Source organism: Podarcis vaucheri (assembly GCF_965113315.1).
Source record: "Podarcis vaucheri genome assembly, chromosome: 11".
NCBI lineage: Eukaryota > Metazoa > Chordata > Lepidosauria > Squamata > Lacertidae > Podarcis > Podarcis vaucheri.
In genome coordinates, this window is record NC_138749.1 from 33,503,123 (window position 1) to 33,522,078 (window position 18,956).

Below are 18,956 nucleotides of genomic sequence, written 5' to 3' on the forward strand. Positions count from 1 at the left end.
GGGGCCCCTGCCCAGTCACCCAGCGATGCTATGAGAAGCGTGAACACCCTGAAGCAGAGTGGCTTCAGAGGCGCCAATACATCTCCTTGCCAAGGGCACAAGGGAGCCTAGGTTCACTGCTCTTAAAATGGTTGCTTGAAGCTTTTTCCTTGGAACCAATGAAAGGCATAATGGCAGCTCCTGATGCCTGACATGGTTATCTGGCTGTTTCCTTTCCACATAGCTGCAGCATGAGCTAATAGAAGCCCTTATTTTTGCATGAAGAGCAAATAAAATATAGTTCATAATATGCAAGTCTTCTGCCAAATCTCCAAAACATAAGCCAAAGCATTTTTCTTACTTCTGTCACATCATGACTGAAAGCTAATTCATAAACCTCTGGTGGCCACTTTTAGCAAAGCAAGCAAAGCCCAATCTGTGTGCTGTGGGATCTGCACATTCTCTGTTCATGGGCAGGCATGTTTGGAGAATTCACATAGGCATACTTCCATTGGCTAAGGGCCTTCCAGGAATTCCTGTTGCAGGGATATTTTTTTAAAATAACTTTCTCCAGGTTGGAGATAATAACTGAATAACTATTGCAATACTGAATAACTACTGCAATACTGCACTAGTCTGATTTGGTAAGGGTCAGCTGCCTATGTCCTGTAGAAATGCTTGAAACAAGTAAATAAATAAATATGAATTTAGCTAGTACAAAATGACAAAACAATATGTAAAAATAAGACAAGTCTGCTCGTTGCCAAATATGGTTCAGAAAAAAAAGTCAGTTCACCACACTAGACCTGTTTCATTAGAAACCAATTAATAATTTGAGTGTCCTTCAGTGCAAATGCTTTGCAACAAGAATTTAAATTTCAGGACTACTTGTTCCAGCCTTTTAGTACCTTTACCTGTAAAAAATATTCTCATTAAGGGACTTTGTTAAATATTAAATTTTAATTTAACCCCCGTATTTTAAGAGTCTCTTTTAATTACTTTAGATTTGCAGACTTCAGGAAAAGCATAATAGATCAAAAAAGAGAAGTCACGATTTAATATGAAATATATTCAAGGAACTGAAATGAAAAAGTGAGATGATGATATATTCATCAAGGTGGCACATTCTTTCATCTTATAAATATTCCATGGTTCACGCTGGTAGACTAACTTTCCTTTGTACTGAAAAATGACATCTTCATCATATGTGCAATGCAAAAAAAGTAGTTTGCACCCATCCCTGTATGCGCATGTATTGATTCACATAACAATCAGAATCTATACATGTATTTATAGCCTACATTAAAAGATATGTAATATGAGTTGCCAAAGTGGAGTGCAGTATCTGACTTTCGAGACGAAACAAAAAGAAAACGTCCAATTGCGTCCTTTTTCCTGTGCGTGTGCCTTCAACCCAGGAGGCACACTACATTGTCTCTCATACATTTCAAGATGGAACTCTTGCTGTGCTACTGTCTTATGCTGTGTTCATGATTTATACCTATTACCAATAGGGGTGCAGGTTAAGTAACCTTAAACTCAAGATCAGTGGTTCCCAATTAGCTAGGTATGGCAGATCCCCTGTTTTTCAAAAGCCAAGCCAACATTTTTGAAAATGTTGATATCTCTATGGCAGTTTTTGTTATGTGAATGCTGCCACGGACCCCCAGGTGGGTTATGCGGACCCCTTGGGGTCCACAGACCTCCAATTGGGATCCACTGCTCTAGATCATATGGTTCAATGGGGTAAGGATAAATGGTAATGTGTGCAACTTCAATTCAAAATGTGGTAAACAGGCACTAGGTGTGGGGCTTCTTATTCTGCTGAGTGAGACCCTGGACTCCTGCGCTGACTGTATCCCTGATTGCCACCTGCCCAAAGTCTACCCTCCCTAAAGTACTTGCGTGTTCTTTTGCTAGCACACCTGGGCAGACACTTCCTAAAATTGAACTGCTGGCTAAATGGCTCCTATGACAAAGGGAATTGCTATTTTAGGGCATAATGGAAATAATTGCTTTGATTATGAAAAAAGTATTCATTGTACATTTTGCTGCTAACTGCCTACAAAATGTGGAAGTGACTGACAGGACTGATTATCATCTCATAGTGATCTGTAATAAATCAATGCCTGTGCATATCTAGATCATTTTGTCCTGATGAGATCTGTGTTAAACCTCAATGACATATTTTACCTGGCTTGTGTTTTTTGTTTTTTTTAAAAAAAAGTCTGGCAAGTTCAAAAGTCCAGCAAGGTCACAGTATGCTAAGGATATAAAACAGGTAACTGCAGCTGCTCTTCCTGTTACAGTATTTGAACTAACGATTTTAACTCCTCTATAAGTGGGTCAAAGATTTCCCCACACTAAGCAATCATACAAATTGTATTAACATTTAGCCATGACAACTGGAGGCCATATGCTCAAAGAGACTTAATGAAAGTCTAACCTACTTTTCAAAATATACTAGCACTGTGTGTTAATCTCCAGCCTTCCACACCATGTGAGGTCTTGCAGATCTGTAATAAGTCACAAGTCTTCAGTCTGTGGGGTCAGAATGTGCAAGGCAGAGAGAGAAAAGGGGTCAGCCAGGCCACAGTTGGGTTCCCTGTGTGGCAAAGCAGCTCAGCTTAATGAGGACTTCTATTTCTGGACACTCAACTAAATATTTTAAAATAGATCCCAGGGAGGCCAATCAGTGGGATTTTCTGGGTGAAATAATGTATTTGCTCCTGATGGAAACAAGTCTCCAAAGATCAAAATCTTGTGGGTCAGTTTCAAACTCCCAAAACTGATTTATGGCAAGAAATTTTTAAAAAAATGCCTGCAACACAATCATTTTGTAACTGCTCATATATGTAGCTGAAGGATTTTGGCCACGCTCCTTAGCTTTTAACCATATACAGTGGTACCTCGGATTACATACGCTTCAGGTTACAGACACTTCAGGTTATAGACTCCGCTAACCCAGAAATAGTACTTTGGGTTAAAAACTTTGCTTCAGGATGAGAACAGAAATTGTGTGGCAGCGGCGCGGCAGCAGTGGGAGGCCCCATTAGCTAAAGTGGTGCTTCAGGTTAAGAACAGTTTCAGGTTAAGAACAGACCTCCAGAACGAATTAAGTACGTAACCAGAGGTACGACTGTATATTAGAAAACACATCTTTAGGGCTCTACTAATGGCGCTTCTAACCAGAGGAAGTAAATAAGCAACAGTTGTGAACATCATTCTTAATGTGACCCTAGAAACAAAACTATACGGAGCTGGCAAAGTAAAAGGAAGAGGCCCTTAGAAGAAAGGAATTTAACAAATGATTGGCAAATTTGATACAAAACCAAGGGGTTACTAAGCTTGATCTATTTACATGTCAGAGCTCTTGTGAAATACTTATGAAATAGGAATGTGCTGTATCTTCCTTAAAATTTCAGCAAATCCACCCTCAATTTTTTTGGATGTTTTGAACAAGCAGCAATCTCCAAAACAGTACCCAAAATTCACAGGCAATAACTGTCGGCAAACTGGACATAAGGAAACCTTTTAGACATTCAGGTAACCTTCCAAAACTTTTCTCTAGCCTCTGCTTTCTCTCTCTCTCAAGAGCCTTCAAATTTGCGCCACAACTTCATTTTACGGAAAATATAGTAACACAATTGCCTTCTGTATGTCTCTCTGTCTCTATTAAAAAAAGCATCCTAGATCTGTTTCACAATATTCTCCCATACAAATTTGGCATATTAACTCTTCCTTTTCTTTCCTATGATGCTTTGTCACTCAAGAATCAGAGCAATCCAACACCTTTTGGAGGAGGAGGAAGAGGTGCTCACCTCTGGCTATATCATGCATGTGGACCAAAGGTATTTAGCACTCTCTGAGAACATGTTCCTGGAAGGTACCCCACTATGGGGACTACAGATTAGGTGGACCCAATGCACTCTGACTTGTCAAATATGTCCCCACTCCAGAGCCCCAGCATTCACTCTCTGGAATACCAAGCACAGATGCAGTGATGTCTTGAGCAGCTGTCCAGAAAAGAAGGTGACATGGACAGTTGACAGTGCAAGGCCTCTATTCTTTTAGCCCTTCTCAAGAAGGAAAAATAAGAACTAACTAGTGAGGCTCCATGGCATACCAAGGCTAGCTGTATTCATGTTTAACAATTAGTGGTGCAACCTGTTATCTGTGTGACTTCTTAGCTGGACAGCTCCCTTGCAACTATAGTAGCCCTGCCACTTACATTTTGCTCCATGCTTTCCAGGCAAAGGTCCATGCTTAAAAGTTCTGTTTCTGAGCATCTTATCCCATCCCTGCCCCAAGCTTTTCATATGAAAACCTGCTGTTTAGTGCTCAATCAGAGCAGAAATCAGTTCAGGGTTTCAATGGATTGCCATTTTCTCCCACTGAGGTTTAAAGACCAATGGATCCTTGGACCATGGATCAAGAATTATTATTATTCAATAATAAGAAATTTAATAATAATAATAATAACAATAATAATAATAATAATAATAATAATAATAATAATAATAATTAGAAGCCAAACCTTTCCAGTATTTTCATCTCTCTTTCCTGGGTAACAACATTCAACAGGAAGAAGTGATGAAAAAACCCACCTGTGCCACAAGGGCCTTCAGCTTCCTGCCCAGAGTCTCATAGTTCCCTGCTATACGTCAAAGGCTGGGTCTGGCAGTATTGTTTGAACCCACATGAATCAGAAGGGATGGGTTGCGGTTAGTGGGCCTTATAAGACTTGGCAACTTCTCTATCACGTTGTGAATCTTTGCACTTGGAAGACAGCACACCTCCCAGGACATCCTTGGAAGGCAGCACACCTTCCAGGACATCCTGTTTCCTCCACACACTGTTGCCTCTGTCCCCCTCAGTAGGGAGTCACCTAACACCACCAGACGCCTCTTCCTCCTCTGGGCAGTGGCAGGAATCATATTGTGCATTGTAGCTTCCATAGCCACCTTGGTGTATTCTGAGGTGTCCAAGGTGAGGGCATGGAATCAACTTTGCCGCTCCAGTGACACAGCACAGCTCCTGACAGTCCTGCTTCTGTGTGTGATGTTCATCCAGGGTTTCATCTCCTGCAATGAGTGATCTCCCCCCCCCCAGGGGCATCCGCTACTGACCTAAATCAGTGTGTCATTGAGTGAGTTCAGTAACAACAGCTGCAGATGTTTCTTCTTCCGTGCCAGGAAAAGCAAGAGCTAAAATTAAATGCCTTGTTTTTGAAGGCATTAGGGCTCTCATGTTAAATTATAGTCCATTTAGCCATATTTTTGAATAAATCAAGTGGCACTGACAATGCAATTTCTTTATCTGCAGAACCAATCTTGCTCTGCCAAATGTTTTCCTAATTAGAGTGCCTGTGTTGAACAGATGATAAAAATGTCAAATGCTCTAAAATAAAGAAATAGAAGCATGAGCAATGTCTCATCAAAGTACTTCCCCTCTTCTACAAAAGTACATCTGCACTGGCGCTTTTTTATATAAATAAATAAAAACCAATCTGCTCGTGCACAGAGCTTCAACAGCACAATTCTGCTTTAACAAATGTTGATGATTGTTAGATTTGCTTCTCAGGATCAAAACTGCATGGGGAATAATTGACATTTCCTGTATTGCTTGCATTTCCTCTGCCTACTGAGATATTGCTCAATGACTTTATTTGGCTTGCAGGTTATGTTACTGAGCCCAATCCAGCAAGGACTGCATAAATATGGACTGCTTATTTTACCCATGGCAGGAGACAGTATAGGAAGCAGGAGCGATCCTGTTGTCAGGAAGGTCGCTGTGCCGCACCACACACAAGACTATTGCTTAAGATGTGAGAAACTCAGGTTCAAATCCCCAATCTGCTCAGAATTAGCTGGGTGGTTTTGAGCAACACACTTTTCCTCAGCCAAACTTATCTGACAGTAGATTTCACCAAACTGCTCCCTTGCAGATGTTTTGGACTACAACTTTCATCAGCTGGCCGTGGCTGATGGGAGTTGTAGTCCAAGGCATTTGGAAATGACTAGAGGCCAAGAAATCCCTGCTGAATCACAAGAAGGGAAGGGGCGCATTTTGCAAAAATATACTCTTCCACTCAAGGAATGACTGCACCTCCCATTTTCAGACTCCTTTTCTACACACTGTAGTGAAACTGCTCAGACCACAGCTGTGTTGGCGGGGGTGGGGTGCGTGGACTGGAAATGTCTCTCTGATGCAAGGAAGCATCCCAATGGGGCTCTCAGCAGCTAGTATGTGTTCCTCACCAAGCAGGGGGGAAATAGCTGAAAAAGATGCCAAGATCATGCAGGGGAAAGTTGATGGTGGGAAGACTTGCAATTTTTTCACAACCTGGAAATAGCCAGTGTCTAATTTTTTTTATTTGGACTTGTTATTGAAATTTTATAGCTATGCCCCAGCATGGTTTCATGCTGAAGGTGCAGAAGATATACTGTATAAACACAAACATATATACCTGAGCAGCAAAAACTGAACCTCACAGCGTGGTGGCTAGAGTGGCCTCTAATACTTTGTAAAACAAAAACAAAAAAGAGCACAAATTTGCATAAAATGTGCATAAGCAAATTTATATGTAAAGATGCAAATGTAGAAATAATTGTCATTATTTAAACAGAAGTGGGGGAAGTCTTTGAGGAGGTGGCCTGTGTGTCTGCTGAGTAGGTGCTAATAGGGAAACTTGAGGCATTCAGTCTATTTGAATTCCAGTGTGAACTAGCCTGATCAGAACTTATTTTATGTTATATGGCATCTATTTGTAGAATTCATTAACAGCCAGCAAAGTATATGCCCACCTACAATTCACACATCTTAATGTAGCTGAAAACGAGTAAAGTGAAAAGTCATTTTATATATTATTTAACTTAGTTTTAGACCTGTGTTCCTTTACGCTCTGTCCCTTACAGTCACTTTTTACTGTTTGTCCTTGTTTTTATTTTTTAAAGTTATGTATGGTGTAAATTACCTTTTAATTACTAGGTTTTCACTCTTACCTGTTTTAAGTCTTATATATTCTGTTTATGCGTATGTTTTATCTTACACTGGTCTGTGACTGAAATAAAGTTTAACAAAAATATTTTTTGGGGGGAAAGAACAGAATTATCTTTTGAGTTTTTAACTAATTAATGATTCCAAGGTAGACTCACCATCAGTTTACACGGTATAAAAACCCATTTCACAGTTACTAAAATATAAATAGCTAAATAGCTAAAATATGCAATAATAAAATAATTCCATTAAAATGTTTAAATGCAGGCAACCAAGGTTAAAATACATGATAAAACAACCCCATTAATAAAACAAAACCCAGTAAGCAAAACAGTAGACTCCAATCAAGAGATCAAGGTAATTACTGTGCAAATATGAAAGTAATAGTGATCTACTTTACCAGGCAGTTGAAAGTTTTGATGATATGATATATGCTACGCAATCTGAACACTTGTCATGCTTCCCATATATCACCATTTGGAAGAACGGTGGAATACAAAAGTAACCAACAAATTAGAACCTGTGGCTGGGGAAAAACAATCATCTTGGGTGCTTATAGTCCCAAACCAGAAGGGTTCTACCCCACCACTGTAGTTTGTATTTTTTTGCAATTTCATGCACACTGCTTATAAATGTTACAATTAGTGGTGGTATGTAAGCACCCTAAATAAAAAGAGTTGTATTCAATGCAGCACTAAACAGGACTGTTATATCAGTGAAAGCATTTCTGCTTGCCAGACGGAACGATTTCCACCTGCCTCCACCCTGCCCCAACAGTGTTCTGGGGATTCTCCCAAGCCTCTGAAGCAGGTTTGGAGAGGGCATAGGGGCACCAATGGGGAGAGGAGATGGGGGAAAGTCGCACTGAGGTAGTAGGAATCCTTGTGCTGGTTTCCAATAGCACAACAAATTTGTTAAATATGGCTCTCTGTAAGCACATCAACACTTCACCAACTACTACTTCGCTACCTGTTCACAGGTGAAGTCATAGCCATTTGTGGTCTGTTATCCTCCCAAAGCTTATCCATTTCAAGTTCCTTTTGGGAAGAGTTACAAGCAACTTGCTGTACTCTCAGCAAGTGATTTTGAAGTCTCTGCGAGAAAAGTCTTACCAGACACTTTTATTACGGTTATATATTATACTGAACTGAGATGCAGCATAACAGTTCATATTACACCTCTGTTCAAGGATCTACACTGGCTCTTGATTTGTTACAGGGACAAGCTGAAGATGTTGCTACTCGTATATAAAGTTCTTACCCACTTGGGACTAGTTAACTTGAAGGATCATCTTACGTTGTACTTGCCCGCTTGACCACTTTGGTCTGCAGAACTTGCACTTTTACAAGTGCCATAGAATCACAGAATTATAGAATCATAGAATTGTAGTGCTGGAAGGGACTCCAAGCGTCATGTAGTCTAATCACCTGCAATGCAAAAATCTCAACTAAAGCATCCATGGCAGATGGCCATTCAACCTCTGCTTACAAACCGAAAAGGAAGGAGAGTCCACAACCTCCAAAAGAGAGACCATTCCACTGTCAAACAGCTCTTACTGTCAGAAAGTTATTCCTGATGTTTAGTCGGTATCTCACTTCTGGTAACTTGAAGCTCATGGGATAAAATGGCCCCAAACTCCAGAGGAGTTTATAAAGGTTTCTACATATTCCTCATCCCATGGTGACCCATAGGAGTTTTCTACCATAGACCCACATGGAGATCATGACATCAACAGAATGCTGCCCCCATTTGCCTCTCATTGACCCACACACCACTGGGCAATAGGGTTCCAGGGCCTAATTTGGCTCAGAACAAGACTTAAACAGAAAATTCTGCAGCTTGAAATAGCTCCACTGTCTAATTCAAGTTATGCTCTTCAGAGAAATTACATAGTAATTTTGTTTGTTTGTTTTCTGTCTTTAAATCTCTGCCCCATAACAAAAGTTCTCTGAGACAAACAAACCCACAAACCACAAAAACACATTAAACTGCAAGGCAGAACAATAAAAGTCTATAACAAATTAATTATAAAACTGAAACACAATTAAAACACAAATTAAAACTCAATTAAGGGCCCAGCCTACTGAACATAAAACATTATTTATGGGTGAGGTTTTGGGACTGTGGCTTCTATGTTTTTACTATGATGGTTGGTTTGTGCCTAGAGATGTGGGTGGTGGAGATTAGATTCATTTCACATTTATGAACCTGCCCAATTCAGACTTTGCTAAACAGAGACATCCTTTGGAATATACACTTTTTCAGTTTTTTGTAATATAATTTGCCAGTGCAATGTGGAAATAAATAAATAAATAATTCTTATACCCCACCTATTTGACTAGGTTGCCCTGGCCACTCTGGGTGGCTTCCAACAAAAAATAGGAAACAGCAACAACAAACACAAAAGTTTCCCAAAACACAGCTGCCTTCAGATGTCTACGAAAATTGAATAGTTGTTTTAACTCTTTGACATGTTATGTACTAAGATTAAGTTGCAGTTCTCACTCAGGGCCGCCAGTATGTAAATGAAGGATTGAAAACTGTCATTCCTGATTGGTTAGCTAGTTGTGAGTTGTTACTGTTTCAAGTTACTTAGTATTATATACAGCAGTCAGCTAGGCTGCAGTCAGTCCGATTCCAGGAGCAGTTCTAACTGCTGCAATAAAGAGCTGTGATTCAAAAGAGCTGTCTCCTTTGTCCATCTTTTCCACTATTCGAAATGACATATGCTGGGTGGGGATTCCACAGGGCATTTTTATGCACATTTAACTCTAGTAAATGCATTTGGGGCTGCAGTGTGCTCTGTGTGGGGCTACGACTGAAGTAGACTTGGAAACTACAATTGATCCAGAATGTAACTGATAGACTGCAGACTGGAAGCAGCCACCAGGAGCACATAACACTAGTCCTAAAAGATCTACATTGGCTTCCAGTACATTTCTGAGCACAGTTCAAAGTGTTGGTGTTAACCTTTAAAGCCCTTTTAGGCTTCAGCCCTGTAAACCTGAGAGTGGCTCTACCCTGATTGTTCAGCCCAGACACTGTCTGGAAAATAAGAGGTAGAATTGGGCTGGTGGTTGGATTGAGGCCCACCCAATTGGTGTGTATGTGTGTGATGTTTGACTGGACCACTGAAGGGCCCCCAATTTATTTCCAGTGCAAACAACTTTTTTCCTTCCCATCCCTAATTTTAAATGATTTATTGGCCATGTGCTTTTTTTGTACTGGATTATACTACTGATTATATTTTACTGCTACCCATCTGGACATTTTATGATGTAGAGACAGCATAGGAATGTTTTTCAACAATTAAATGAAAGACCACTCATTGAGCCAAATCTGGTTCCAAGGTTTGCTGCTGCCAATTCAGTTGCGAAAGAATGGGGCTGAAGAATCTTTATTTGAATCCGCAACTAGCCATAGCAATAAAATAAAATGTACTGAAGACAGAGATTAAAACCTAACTATACAAAATACATTTTGGAGATTTGCATCACTGGTCAAATAATAGATCATATTCTAATTGCCCCCGCTAAAAACCTTACAGTTTTTGCTGACACCTTATCAAAATAATAGGGTTCTTTAGTAGGGCATCTAGAATGATGATACAGTTTTATTAACTGATATTTAACTGAATGTTTTATTGGTGGCCTATGTTTTTACTAATTTATTCACTGTAATTTTGGTTTTAAATGTATCTTGCTGTATTTTGTGTAAACTGCTTAAAGATTTTGCATATTAAATAATATATAAATATTATGGGTTGGAGTGAAGATGATGGAAAGGTTGCAGTTCAGGGCTGGGCCTCCTAATGAGGCATCTGATGAAGACCTACATTTTAAAATGAGCTTAAAAAATATATTTGTAAATGTTTGTATCTCTCATGCCAGGCAGAAACCTGCTGAATACTCTGGCAGCTGTTTATCTTCCTGTTTAAGGGCCCCACTGATCTATAAGCAGCGCTTCAGGGTTGTAAAAGGAAATTACAGGCTGGGAGCAAAAGGTCACACTGACCATACAAATTACAGAATACAATCAAGCTGCAAAAACACAATTAAGAGTTGGTAAATAGTAAGAATTATTGTGTCTCCCATTAAACTTGAGCCACATTTTCATAAGGTTAAAAGGGCAAGAGCTAATAGAAACAGCAGCTGGCTAAGGAAAGAGGCTTCTCTTTGAAGCTGCTTTGAAGCTTCAGAGAACTTAGAGAACTTAGAGAAGTTCCTTTTTACTTTGAAAAGGCCTTTCCTTTCCTTCTAAAAATCTATGTTAATGTATGAAATATATTGGCTTAAATGTAATTATGCAAAGGATTTAGAAAGTAAGAAATGTTAGATTCTTATGTTAGATTCTTATTTCATAGATGGTGTGTGAGAAGGTGAACCCAAGATCTCTTTAAGATAAAAATTAAAAACCATACACCATCTGCTTTAGCATAATAGGGCAGCAGGGGCCAAAAGGTGATCTGGTAATTAAGGTGCCTTGTTGAGGCAAATGTAAGATATATGGCTACTTGTTTGCCATTTATAGATAGAAGGAAATATAGCTCTTTGTCTCCCATAAATGGTAATAGGAAATGGGTGTATCTTTTATGATTGGTTCTAGCAAACAGCCAATAGGAATTTCACCCAGGCTGATTGGACAGAGGCAGCCAAAGGAGGAGCAAGGGGGCTGGGCTGAGGAAATATAAGTGCTGGCCATCAGGGCTGGAGCGGACAGACCTTTGGTAACCATATATGGTAACCATATACCACTGTGTCTCTCATTTATTTGTCTGACAAATAAATTATTATTTTAATTTCTCTATTGCTGCGCTGAATATTTCATTCCAGCTAAGCGTTAACCACAAGCAGGGTGCTACACTACTTCACAAGCTGACCCTCCAACTAAACTAGTTGTGATCATAAAAGATTACAGGTCAGAAAATGCTGCGAGGGATTTTAGAAACAAGAACCTGACTGAAATAGAAGGGCCAGGAAAGGGTGAAGGACAAGGTCACTACTAGGCCAGAGAATAAAAGGTGAGGTTTTTAAGTGAAAGGAAGCTGTAAATGAGGCAAGCAGCAGAAGGCTCCGAAACTGTACTGTTTACTCACTGACTCTTGCTGAAGAATGAAAGGATGCCAACAATCATCCTGACAGCTGACACTGGCAAGTTGGCAGGCGCTACTGAAATGTGCTCATTTTGCTTTTATATTAGATCATAATCACTTTCATTGGCAAAATAAGCTCCTGTCATCGGCTCATTGTAGTGGGCTGCTACCTTGCATCTTGTATGTAAACTGTGAGGTTTCTGAGAGGCCTATCTTTGTTTATTTAGAGTTGGATGGGTTTTTCAGTAGCAAGTTCAACAGGACTCCCTCCTTCCTGCCCCTTCACCCATCCCAACAGAAGATAATCTACCGGACTGTGGTAGCCATTCAAGTCACACATGCATTGAAAGAGGAAGGGGAGGAACTTAGAACAGGAACAGTAAGGAGAGGTGAAGGTAAAGAAACTTGAATATCCATTTATGTAAGGACATGTTTGCACATAGGCTTGAGTCAAGTTCTTTACAAAGGCGATTCTCTATTTGTGCTATCCAGGAATTAGGGAAAATAAGTCACATATCATATAGTATGATATGTTGATGGCCTCCAACCCACATTAGCCACAGTCAGGAAGGTAATGGTCAGGTGTGATAGGAGTAATAGTCAAAAATAATGTGGAGGGCACTATTCTGGCTACCCCTGTCATGCTGCATATTACACATATGCCTTCTATGAGAAACACATTCTCTATGCACTGATTCTGCTACCATGGGGGCATAATGCGATGGGGATTTCTCTGTGGGTTTCCTCTAGCCTGTTGAACTTTCATTACTACAGATGATTCATGAAAGGGAAGGCAAGACTTATGAATCCCAGGCTGACTTTGCAAGTCTTTCCCCCCCTATTAGCTGAGAGACTTTACCTGAAAAGCACTGAAATATTATGAACAGCATGGAACTGTCTTTGCCAAGTTTAACCAAACTTCAAAGCTTTCATTTCCCTTGGCCTCTATTTCTCTCTTACTCTGACTGGGTTGCAATGCTTCATTTGCCTCACAAACCAACTGCATTAGTTTTGTTATTCCATAAAAGCTTCTTTCCACTCACTGGACATAGATAGGAAGTGGCTTTAAAATAATTCCAGTAATGTGATGCCGCCTGCGGCCTCCTGATAACTCCTATATGCAGTCCACAAAATCATCCGACATCTTTGAAATGCTAATACTATACCTGTACTTTGTTTGACCCATTCTTATTTCTGAGCTGTTATCTCTGCTATCAAACCGTTCATTTGGGTCTATTGGTCTGGCATCAACTGTTTCTAAAGGCCTCTTTGCACACTATGACACATACATAGAGTGCCATAGAAATAGTCTCCACGTGATTGTTTCTCTATGCTGTGGGTATAAATTGTAGCAAACCTTGCCAGGTCTGTTTCCTGCACGATACTGAGATTCTGAATATAAGCAATGGTGATTTCTGGTAGTCATGATCACAGAAATCCAACATGCAACATGTGTGGTTTGCATGGCCAGCCATGCAATATATTATATCCCTAGGGCAGAGGAGCTATCACACAAAGATTATTTCATTCTTTTTCCAGACGGCTATACTGAGTAATTGTAGATACCGTAAGTCATAATACCAAGTGAATGAGGTAATTAGTATCACATCTCCATCCACCAGAATAGATTCTTACAGATGTGTAAGAAGATGAGTCCAGTGTTGAAAGACTAAGACCCAGACATTAGTAGTGAACAAAAGAATGGCCTGAGCACTGCAAAAATGCATGTGACACATTTAAAGATTGAGAAATGAACTGGACACTCCAGAAATTATTGCTTTTTTGTTTGTTTGTTTAGTTTGCACTTACCAACCTCCACAACACTAGAACAGTTGGGATCTGTGAAGCCATCAGGACACTCGCAAGAGTAGAAATTGTCATCCAATCCAGACAAGCAGATGCCTCCATTTTCACAGGGGTTGGAGTCGCATATATCCCCTGTGAATCAAAGAAAGGATTTCTCACAATCTTTTGAATATATGGATTTCAAAATCATGATGAATGCTGCTGAAAATATAGTTTATTGATAGTTAAGAGCAGATACAGTATTCCCTAGCAACAAATTATCTAATGAACTATGAAGTGTTCTACAGTATTCTCTTGATCGGCTTCTGTTAGGACTTTTATGGGAGCAACCTTCATAAAAAGGGATGCTCCCTTCAATTATCATGGCATAAAGAGTTGTATTCTTGTGGAAACAATTTTAAAGGAGTGAAAGCAAATGGATGTGTTTTCATCTCTGCAACATTGACCAATAACCAGCTATTGGAAACTAGTGCTAAAACTTAGAATCCTCTCAAGCCTTGTCTGTTCTGGTGACCTCAGATTATGCAGGACATTAGTTCTTATCAGCTCTAGCCAGTGTGGCCAATAACCAGGAGTAACTGCAGTTGTAGAGAAAAACACATGGAGGCACCTGGTTTAGGATAAGAACAGGTAGAAGATTGTTCTTCAATAACAAGAGACAACATGATCCAAGGTATAGATTCCCAAAGCAATAGAAATATGGATTCCCAAAGAAAGTTTGTGCAACAACAAAGCATCATAATAGCATTTTATGCAGACCTAAAGCCCAAAAAAAAAAAAGGCGATATCCAGATGCACTGTTCTAAATATGTGTTTGTGGATGGGGTTGAGGGAAGGAAATCCTGATATTATTTCTGTGAGCTTCCTTCCAAATGTGTTTGGCATACTTGTTAGCAAAGAATAGCAATCTCCTTTGGATTTTTCTACAACTTAACAACCATCCCCTCCCAAGACCTTCCCCAATACCTATTCACCATTAGGATGGATTCCCACTTTCTTTGTGTACTTAAATAATGTGGTCCCAAATAAAATTCACATACACCTTGCCAGATATAAAGGATGTGTGTGTGTGTGAACATTTCAAGGGCACTTCCCTTAAAGACACACACAAATATTGCAATGCCCAGTCTTTTTTAATTCTACAATTTCATGCTCTTCAGAGTTGTAAAAATGTACCTTAGAATTATAGAGTTGGATCTAGAGGCACCTCCTGACAGAGGAAGCTCCTTTGACTCCAACTCCTTTGGGAAGAGTTGTCCCTTTATGCTTTAGCTACAATGTTCATTCATTCATTGAATTTGTATACTGCCCCAAATCCATAGATTTCATGGTCATTGACAACATAAAAATACAAGATAAAAACACAAAACAGAAGAAAAACAAGGAAGAAAAACTCCCATAAACCAATAATCCCCCTACCTCACTCCTCCCAATAGTTCCTTTATCTAATTTGCATATTTGAATTCATTTTCTGATTGTTGATAAAAGAGCAAAACAGGTGCAAATATATAAAAATACAAGTATAAAAACACATACAAGTATAATTTTCCCTGGTTTTTAAGTTCTGCATGTTATCATGTATTGGTATTATATTCCACCCTCCTTCTGTAGAAGCCCAGGGCATCTAACAATAATCACACAAATAAAACTATGTAAAATAATAAAGCCAATATGCTATAAAATACAATAAATAATGAAAATATAGTGCAGAAGCAGCAATAAATGGCTCAAAAAACTATATTTCAATGTCTAGGTTTTAATTTAAAGAAAACCAGGGAGGAGAACACAATCAGATCTCTAGTGGGAAGGAATTCCATATTTGATTTGCCACCACTCAGGAGATTATTATAGACAAATATCTAGTAAATTCTGATTTTAGTATGTCAATTGTTGGCCTACTGACCATTACAATTAATTAATTATTAATTTCATACACCACCCTTCACCTGAACATCAAAGGGCAGTTTACAACATAAACTTTACAATTTATGATGAACTCATTTGTTGGGAGGTTGCCAAACTGCTCTGAACCATCCAGCCTAATGGAAGCACACACACCTTTCACTGAAAGGACTCCAAGTTAAATCTGGCTTCCGATTTTAAATTTCTCAGGTGAAAAGGCTAGAAGGGCAGCTGATGAAATCTTAGAGCAGCCTTTCCTGGTGCTCCCTAGCTATGTTATCGTTTACAGCCCCATCACCTTCAGCCGGCACAGCAGATTAATCGCCTTGCAGAACCGGTGGCCTGGCATGCCACCAAGCAGCCCCCTACAATGCTGGATATTTTCCAGTTTGTGTCCTATGGAAGTGCTGGAATGGAAAAAGTATGTCTACTCAGTGATCAGTACCTCAAAAATTGGAACACTTAGATGACTCCCTTCTCTGTGGAAGTTCTGCCCAAACTGAAAACTTGCTATATGGCATAGAAAATGCAGAGTGACTTTCCTGTTAATTCTTTTACAGCTCTATGGAGCTTTCTTCTTCTGAAAGCCCCCCCCCCCAAAAAAAAAATCAAGCCAAAGGTTTTAGTGTGTGAAAAATTCTGCTACTTGTGATAAGGCAGAGCCTGATGACTGATATTTAAATAAGTATTTTTATTTTTTGGAGTGGGGGGTTGAGAAACTCAAATTGATGCACCTGTCATCCTCACTGGCGGGATTTTTAAATAAATTAATTTTGCTTTGCAAAGAAAACTTTGTGTCCTGAATATGACATACAATTTTGGCAGTAAAAGCATTTCAAATTGGACAGCTGTCATGCAGAGCTTCATATTAGCAGGAAAGCATCTATCTGAATAGCATCACTTTGACTTCACGGGAGTTTGATTAAGCACTTTGATGTCAGATGTCACTCTGATTTTAAATTGCATGACGAGTTGCAAATTTCAAATGTGCTTCTCTATCCTACTTTCATAGTCCTGTTTTATAATATCAGAAATGTTTGAGACTAGCTCATGCATTTTACCAGCTGAATTCCCTTTCTTTGTGCATGCATGTGTCTAATTTGCTATTTTAAAAATTCACTTCCTCTTATTAGGAATAGAGTTTCTTACTTACTTAAGTGCTGAGAGGTCCAGAATTATGTAATTTCCTCTGGATGAGAAAGCACCAGAGGCTTATGATGTAATATGTTTTATTTACAAACATATACAAGCAAAGCACAGTAAAAGCAAAATTACTCCCACAGGAAGCAGCAAAATGGTTGATTCCCAAAGCACTAGTGTGGATTCCTACAGCCTCCAAGGCAGGCTGCTTCCTATCTGGCTATACTTATAGTTATCAGCCTCTCTCTTTCTCTGTCCATATTCAAATCCCCAATTGCTTTATTTTCTCCAAAGATAAAAACTGCAGCTCATTGTCCTAAAATTTCACCCCTGAATTCACTCCCACTGTGGAAATATCAGCTAAACTAGTGCTCTGCCAAAAAACAACCACCCACCATTTCCCATCAATTAATGAGAAACTGCATCCAAATCCTAAGTACCTTGAGAAGGAGATAGAAAAATGGAAGCCTCTTTCACACTGAAAGAAAACTTAAACTGGAGGGCAGGTTTCAGCATAGCATAAGACAAACAAATCTGACTATTAGCAAGCAGTCAGCTTAACAAAGGATAGTTACTCAGCAAACAGCAGTGACATCACAGCCAGGAGGCTGGCTCTGTTGCATTATCCCCTGTTTAGGGAAGTTGTTCATGTTTTATTGTGCTTTTAATTCTGTTGGGAGCCACCCAGAGTGGCTGCGGAGGCCCAGCCAGATGGGTGGGGTATAAATCTTCTTCTTCTTCTTCTTATGTATACAATTACTGACTGACACTTGCATGCATGAAAGGGTTATCCTGAGCTCAAATTACCAGAGTGGGTGTGGCCTAGTATGCTCTCAGCAGCCTCTGCTCCCCACCCTCTCAGTCTTATTTTGCTCTTAGTACTTAGAGCAAGGGACGCGGGTGGCGCTGTGGGCTAAAGCCTCAACGCCTAGGGCTTGCCGATCGAAAGGTCGGCGGTTCGAATCCCCGCGGCGGGGTGCGCTCCCGCTGTTCGGTCCCAGCGCCTGCCCACCTAGCAGTTCGAAAGCACCCCCGGGTGCAAGTAGATAAATAGGTACCGCTTACCAGCGGGAAGGTAAACGGCGTTCCGTGTGCGGCTCTGGCTCGCCAGAGCAGCGATGTCACGCTGGCCACGTGACCCGGAAGTGTCCCCGGACAGCGCTGGCCCCCGGCCAATAAATGTGAGATGGGCGCACAAACCCCACAGTCTGTCAAGACTGGCCCGTTCGGGCAGGGGTACCTTTACCTTTTACTTAGAGCAAGTGAAGAAGGAGCCATGTGGCTTGGCTCCCAACTCAGCAAATGCTGCAAGTGAACTGAATCTCTCTAAAAGATTTCATAATCTACTTCTTTGCTAAGCCAAAGATTGCATGACCCTTTCATAAATGAGTGATGAATTCCATTTCCCCCCTAAAATTAACAATAAGAAGCAGATTAAGATGAAATTCTAACCCCGTTTACGTGGAGTAAGCATTGTTGAAGTCAATGTGATTTACTTCTGAGTAGCCATAGTTAGGATTGTAGTTTTAGTGCATATGGGCTGCCTTTGGCAACAAACAGCAAAGCAAAGAGGCACCTATACACACACACACACACATCAATGACTTTCTAACACCTTAACAGGCCCTCTATTATCCAGAAACAAATACCTTGTGATATTCACTTCCCTGTGTGTTCTTTTTCAAAGTAAATCAAGCAGCTAACAACCCATCAGTTAGCCATCTCCCTGGAGGGTTCCAAACCTCTAGCGAGCTTCTTGATAACAGTGTTATGAAATATCAAAGTGAAATGTCAAAAAAATGACATTAATTACTTATAATCTGCGGACTTAAAAAAGGAAAACCTTCTGTGAACAAATGTGGATTGGATTTGCTTCAAGGAATTCCGTTCCTGAACACTGAGCAATTACACAAAATTTCCATATCTGAGCTTACAGCAGAATTCTCTGACATCTCTACTCTTGCACCAGGGATCCCGGAGTCAGGAGGTTTGCAGCCTATGCTCTCAGAGTACATACCCTCATTACATCCAGCACTGA

At 40.0% G+C, this 18,956-nt stretch overlaps 1 protein-coding gene across 1 annotated transcript in view; it reads right to left on the bottom strand.

The window, feature by feature from the left end:
* The window catches only part of EDIL3 (EGF like repeats and discoidin domains 3), a 241,786-nt gene that overhangs the window by 145,287 nt on the left and 77,543 nt on the right, over positions 1-18,956 (bottom strand). Inside the window, exon 2 of the mRNA XM_082191968.1 lies at positions 13,880-14,008. Coding sequence (XP_082048094.1) covers positions 13,880-14,008 — 129 coding nt within the window. The remainder of the gene's footprint in view (positions 1-13,879; positions 14,009-18,956) is intronic.